This window comes from Cynara cardunculus (assembly GCF_001531365.2).
Source record: "Cynara cardunculus var. scolymus isolate 2C chromosome LG 1, CcrdV1, whole genome shotgun sequence".
Lineage (NCBI taxonomy): Eukaryota > Viridiplantae > Streptophyta > Magnoliopsida > Asterales > Asteraceae > Cynara > Cynara cardunculus.
In genome coordinates, this window is record NC_037528.1 from 15,971,468 (window position 1) to 15,978,917 (window position 7,450).

The 7,450-nt window shown below is 34.0% G+C and overlaps 1 protein-coding gene across 2 annotated transcripts in view; it reads right to left on the minus strand.

Moving 5' to 3' along the window:
- Positions 1-293: 293 nt before the first annotated feature.
- LOC112519279 (laccase-11-like) overlaps positions 294-7,450 on the minus strand; it is a 9,090-nt gene continuing 1,933 nt past the window's right edge. Inside the window, exons 2-6 of one of the 2 annotated variants that reach the window (XM_025127323.1) lie at positions 2,603-2,693; positions 2,332-2,483; positions 1,972-2,216; positions 1,605-1,733; positions 294-1,513 (exon numbers count right to left, since the gene is read on the minus strand). In XM_025127323.1, the coding sequence (XP_024983091.1) occupies positions 459-1,513; positions 1,605-1,733; positions 1,972-2,216; positions 2,332-2,483; positions 2,603-2,693 (1,672 nt within the window). In that variant the 3' untranslated portion in view covers positions 294-458. The remainder of the gene's footprint in view (positions 1,514-1,604; positions 1,734-1,971; positions 2,217-2,331; positions 2,484-2,602; positions 2,694-7,450) is intronic. The other variant, XM_025127333.1, reaches the window with a different exon arrangement.

The window sequence follows — 7,450 nt, forward strand, 5'->3', positions numbered from 1 at the left end:
ACTAAGTAAATAAGAACAAATAAGTAGGACCCGCGATGCAGACTTAAACTTTCTCAACAGTGAAGATAATGACTCTTACCATGATTAGCTTTACCAGGATAAATTGTTGCATACCATGCGTATTAGTGAATAAAATCTTACCCGATAAGTAAGCGATAATGTTGAATTTTATCGATAAGTGCTTACTGGATAAGTGTTTAGGTAAACGACCTGCAATTAAAATATTTTGATTATTCTCAACCCGTTCGTTTTGATGCCGCATCAAACTAAAATCAGTTTTTGGGTTTATTTCCAAGCGGCTCTTTTTATTTCAATCGCCAAAACAAGATGCCACATTGTTGAACATCCGTGGATAAATGGAGATGTTAAAAATGAAATGAAAAAATAGAAATTAAAATGCTTTTAACACTTTCAAATACACTTATGTCCCAAAGAAATCAAGCAGTAGGTATGCGTAGTTAGCATGGCGGAAGATCCTTGGGCGGAGGACGGACGGCCTGATCTTTTCCCGGACCATCTTCTACCACAAACGCCGTCTTCAATCCCCAACCAGTATGCAGCTCCAGATGACAGTGAAAAAACCAAACACCTGGATTGTCGGCTCTGAAGCGAATGGCAGACCAACCACCCGTAGGAACACCCACGGTGTTTCTTTCTGGTGGATCCACCAAGTTATACTTGGCTGGATCCTTAGCAGGATCAAAGTTCCCAATGCCTGTTCCCACAACAAAGAAATTGTATCCATGAAGGTGAAACGGATGGGATTCAACGCTCAGTAAATTGGTGTCTTGGATCACAAGTTCAACTGTTGAATTGAAGGAGATTTTGCTCAGTCTGGTTCCATGAGAAGTGAAAAGGTTCGCCGTCAAGGGTGCACCCGTGTAGTTGAAGGCTTTTGGTGGCTTATCGGGGAAATCGACGCTAAACACCCCTTTCTTGTTCCAGTAGTGAGCTTGGAGAAGCCCGGTTTGCGGCATCACAAATGTAATGTTGTTCAGCGAAGCCGAAAGCCGGGTTCCGTTGATGCAGGTCGGGCACACGCTCTTTCCTAAGCCGACGGTGAAAAGAAGTTTCCGGTCGACCTTCAACGGAACATTTGCCGGGAAGTTCCGAGTGTTGAGGCTCCGGAGCTTCTTGTTATAGCTCAAAGCAAATGCGGTGTCGTTTGGTGATGGCAACTGAGGGAGTGATGGGAGAACGGTTTCAGGAATGCCTTTGTACTGGAAAATGGCGGTGGCGGTTTTGTTGTCGACCGGAATTGGAACGTCCTGGAAGGGTCGGACMGCCATGAAATAGCGTCCTGGAGCACGGTTGGCATAAACTAAAACGTTGGTGGTTTGRCCAGGGGCGATTAGTATGGCGGAGGTGGTAAAGGGTTTGGTATAAACGGCGTCGATTTCGACCACCGTCATGTTGTGGCCTGCCACTGCAAAGAAGAGTTCGTCGTTGAGGGCCGCGTTTGCGATCCTCAAAAGGTATTTCTTCCCTTGCTCAACTTCCATGGCAAAGGTATCTGATCAAAAAACACAAAGGATCGATCTTCAGAACATAGTCCAGAATAATTAGAGTTGTGGTTAAATTAATTATAAACGATAATTTCTTACGTTTTTCAGAACAGGGAAAGAGTGGACCAGGTTTGCCATTGATGGTGTGGGCATCAGACATGTTTGGAGGCAATCCCATTGCGTTCCCCTTCTTCACAATCTCCTCAACATCACCATGCCACCATTCTCCTGCATCCATCACACACACATTTAAAAACAAAAAGAATCAAACTCACCGACTGAAAATTAAAATGATTAAACCATACCATGCCAGACCATATATAGACCCGTTATATCAACCCCAAGGTGTAAAATGTATGCATATCTTATATATGTCTCAAAAGAAAGAGGGGTTGTTTATGAAAACACTTGGAATAAATGAACTCGAGAATTTGAGAAATCGAAATTAGAGCCAGAATTTCAGTACCAAACACCAAGACTTGTTCGTTATCGGGCTGAGGAAATGGAAATGGAGTTCCTTGTTTGGGCAAAATGACAATGGCACCATAGACGGTAGCTCGCAGCCAAAAAATATGAGCATGCCACCACAAAGTCCCTCTTTGTCCCGTAACGTTGAAGTCATAAACGTAGCTATTTCCTGTTTGGATGGGACATTGTGTTATATATGCCGGTCCATCTGCCCATCCATTAGCATATTGTTTCAACCCATGCCTAATAAACCAAACAACAAAAATTTTGAACATAAGTTACAATTTAAACCTAGCTAGTGGCAATGGCAATGAAGCATAACTCAATGATCATGAATTATAAAGTATATATTAGGTACCAGTGAATCGACATGTTATATTGAGCATGATTTGAAACATTGATGATAACTCTATCGCCTTCTCTAGCGTATATAGTAGGCCCTGGAAACCTTCCGTTTATGGTTACAATCGGTTTCGCATGGCACAATCTGCTCACATTGTTCACTTGTACCTGTTCATAAATATATAAAATTACGATGATTAGGAAATAATAACTCGGAAAACTATATATTATAACGAGACCATTAATTAAAAAGGGTCAAGTGGTATTTGAATTGGGGATGAACTCACATCAAACTGATACTTCTTGGTGGCAGCTTCCGCCTGAAGAGAGACTAACAACACAAACCCGAAAACAAAAAGAAGCAGGCTGCGAGTTTGGCTGGAAAGGAAGCTGGAACCACCATGAGACGCCATCTTTTATGTCGCCTGCCGGAAAGTGGTGTGTTTTCCTTTGAATGAAGAGGAAACAGATGATGGTAGATGAAGATATGGATTCAAACATGTATATATATGTGTGTGTGTGCGCATATAGATTAGGTGAAGGAGAAGTGAGTTGGTTGTGAATGAAATCTTTGAAGTTAAATATGTGCAGATGAGAAGGTTTAGATTAAAGATTTAGAAATGAATTATAAAATGGTATTAAGTTACTATTTTTGGAAGATTAAAGGAGTTGTGGTGATGAAGATAAGAAGGTGAAAGAAACATAAGGCCAACCCCATTTGCTCATTTTTCATCTTCATGTTTGCAACAAAACACACAAGTTTCTATTAATTTATATTTTATATTAATTACGATTTAAAAATATTTATCATTCGTATATTTACGTTTATGATTACGCTATTCTTGTTCAATTTTGATCAACACCGCTAAAAAGATGGTTTTCACCAACGATATTTACCGACAAACAATCCTGTCGTTGATCAGTGATGGAGTAGTCAAAGTTAACATTTACCAATACCCCTTTTGGTAATCAACGGTCAAATTCCAATTTTTTTTAAAAATAAAAATAAAATTGGTCCGACGAGAATCAGCAGCAGATTACTGGTGGCCAATTTAATTATTTAAATTATTAAAAGTAAATATAATTTAATTAATAAAGTTACTGGCAGAGCCATGTTGGGATCTTTCCATCGGTGAATTAGTTAATCCACCAAAATCATTTATTCATAAGCATTTTTTTAAATTAATGTGGGAAAAATTCAGCAATAGAATCCAGATTGAATTTGACGGTGATCAGCAGGTAATGACAAGTATCCACCAAGCCTTCGGTGATAGTGGCCTTCGCCCAATACTCCATTGTTGATGTTCAATGGATTTATCGACGGAACCGTCTGGCAGTGAAATGCCCTTGTTTTGTAGTGCAAATTACGTATCTTACATAAATAATTTATGTAATTGGTATCTAGACTGAATAGAACAATTTTTCAACATTCGATAAAATGACATGTAATGAAATAAATATTTGTATAACAAAATATATATATCACTAATAAGTTTTGGTCAAAAAGATTAAAATGATACCAATATATGAAGTTAACATATTTCCGGTTTATATTTTACACATTTTTTTATATTATTCTTCTACTATTAATATTTAATATATTATATAAATTGACAAAAATATAGAAACCATATTGAAGAATATTTTAAATACAATAATTTGAAAGTTTAAAGAATATAAAGTATAGTAAATAAAATTTATTTTGGATAAAATGTAAAGAGGGAGATACATTTGATGTTTTAAAAGAGAATTATGTTATTTCTCTCGAATATATTGGTAAAATATAGGTTTGTTCCACCTTACTCCATAGGGTGGGGGTTGAAACACGTATGTTCTACTTTGCTCTTGTCTGTTCTATGCAAAAGTCGTGTCAAACATGGAACAGTGTTCCATGTTCTGTTATATTTAGTGTACCAAACACATCTTAAAAGCACGTCTAATAGCGCATTAGTTATGATTCCTTTGTAGATTGATTGACTTCCTTGTGGGCATTGCACTGTTATGCACCTAATGTAGTATTGTTGTGAACTAATATATTTAAAATTTATATTGTAAGTGTACAAGTGTTGTATCGTACAGGTTGACCACAAAGCAACAATTATGTACGTAATAATTCCGCTACAGAATAACATTTCAAATAGGTGATTAATAAACTATGAAGAATAAATGAAGAAGCAAGTAAAGAAGTAAAGGGACAAAAATTGAAGAGTAAACTACGGTTTATAGTTTATTATTGTTAGGCCGAATATTTTAAAACTCCTTTATTAACTTGGTGGTATTTTAGTCGTTTTGATTTACTTGTCTTTTTGGTTTATTAAATATATTTTGTTTTCTTTTTTGATATTTTTCTTTTTTTATTTAATAAAATTATATATCTTTTGATAAAAAAATTATATTAAGTTGTTGTTGTTTGTGATAAAATAATTAAAATATTTTTAATACAATTAATTTTTTAAATATTTTTGGTCATTATAGTTTTAGCTTTTTATGAGTTTGATTTGTACCACTAACATAGTCCAAGTACAAGTCGTTGAACATCTCTCACATAAGAGTATTTTAGTTTTTTTCTTCATTAAATACCAAATGATTATATTTTTGTAGGATCAAACAATTTGACTACTTTTAGGATTTTTTTTATCAAACAAATGTATGTAATTTTATTAATAGTACGTATAATTATTTGGTCTCATAAGTCATCAATTATAGTCTTATATAAATGAGTTACAATAGATTTATAATGTTATATATTATATTAATAAATCACATACATTTATTTTGTAAAAATAGTTTATTATCATAAATTGTTTGGTCCTATAAAAATTTTAATCGATTAGTACCTAATGAAGAAAAAATAATTAAAATACGACAAACATGGCAAGCCTAACCTGAAAAACCTCAAAAAAAAAAAAAAAATCAACCCGAGATAATTCAATACATAGTTGATACAAAATTAGGTCAAACCGCATTTATTGGTTTGGAATTGGATTAGGATCATTTGAACCAAACCCAACTTAATGCAATGCCTTTTTATATTATGGATTTGATATGATTCTTGTCCTTGATTAACATATGTACCTTTAGACATAAGGCTAATTTGTGGTTAGCTATACTCAAATTTATATTACAATTTCAACCGTAATTTTACTTTTTTATTTGCACGAACCTTTAAGTTTCGTTTTTAAGTTTTTTTAAGTTTTTTTATGTTATCATTTTGATTTTACTTTTGTTTAAACATAAACACTTAGCTATATTGTAATGAGCGTAAACGAGTCGAGTTGAGTAGCAGTATATTCGAGCTCGGCTCGAATGTAATATCAAACATAAGCTCGATTAACTTTTTAAAGATCATCGAGCTCGAGATCGAATATTTTATCAATGTTTGAGCTCGATGCTCGTTTATAAGCTCGAATTCGAGATCGATTAACTCGTTTATTTACTCAAGCTCGATGATTTTTATATTTTAATTATATAATTTGTAAACATATAAATATGTTTGGCTGAATATACAAATGACTCGCCCAGCTCGACTCGACTTGTAAAGTTTAATCGATCTTTCGAACGACTCAAGTAAAACATTTGGTGATATGAAATATCATCAATAAATTGCTAAAAGTCGTCACTAATTGTTCAAAATAACGGCTCCGTTAACATCTGTTAACTTCCATTTATGACCAAAAAGAAGTGGTCACTAATTAAGGAAACATGAAAAAAAAGTTGTTAATTTTTATTATAGTTGTGATTACAATAAAATTAAAACCTACTGATCTGTAAAGATATAAATCCAAAATATTAATGATTTAATTCATTTGCAAAACGTATAATTCTTGATCCAAACTAAAAACAAGTATTTCACTGTCATGTCAATTGATTATCACTAAAATCATTTAACGACTAACGAAAATAAAACATAGAATTCTTAGTTTTGAGAGATAATTTTGACATTTGTGTCACCATAAGGTTCGTTTTTTCCTTCATTTGATTTTGCTCATCTTGAAATTTCTCTTGTTTTTCTTTAATTCCTTCTTGAAATTTAACTCTTTCTTTAATTCTCCTAACTTCTTCCTCTAATGCCTTTGATTTGTTCTTCTCCAATTCCAACTCGAGTCGTAGACTTTCTGTGGCTAAAACATGTTTTGTCGAAAACGCTACTATGTACGAGAAGTTCACAATTTAAATATAAAAAAACAGTATAAAACATTAGTATAAAATAGTGAGTAGTGCCACATAAACAGAAGGGTACAATAAAACCTACATGTTAAGGTTCAATGAATACTGAATGAGTCACAATGTGCAACCACAACCGAACAACTCAAACTTAGAATCATCAAAAGGTTTAGATAATCATTCAAACATAATCAATTATTAAGACGCTTAGAAATTAATGATGTTTTATAAATCCAGTTTTATTACAGTAAAAGATGTTGTCAAATAGAATCATTTTAAAATAAATCTTGTATGTACACTTTTCTTGGCAACCTGAGTTGAACACGTGGCCAATTCCAAGCCAGATTTTGATCATTTTCAGATAACTGAATTCCAACCAATCAAATTTCAAAATGATTTGTACATCATGCATAAAACTTTGGACGTTATCAGTCTACATTTACTTGAACTCAAAATGGAAACACCCTCCAATCTTTTGTCACATCACTAGTGCATTTATTTCATCTTAACTTTCAAGTTTTTAAAGGGTGTGTTTGGTATATTAGACATGATAGGACAAAACAAGATAAGGATCATTGTCCCATGTATGGTATGACTTTTATGTGGAACAGACAGGAACAAAATGGAACAGGCATGTTGTAACACCCCCGTCCCGCGTGGTCGAAGACGGGAGATGCCACAATTTGAAATAAAACCAACATGTGCTATATTTAAACAGAGCGACTAATAAAATTTACCAAAAGATAATTACATAACCACAAACGGAGATAACGTGTCTCAAAATACGGTCCCAAAATACCAGCATGTCTACATTAGTCATCAAAAGTTTAACAAAAATATGACTTAATGAGTTATCTTCARTATTGTCATCTCCGTAACTCTCATCCCAAAATTCCTGCCAAGCCATGTACCTGCCGAGGACAAGAAAATCTCGGTTGAGCTTAATGCTCAGTGAACGGATAATAATATAA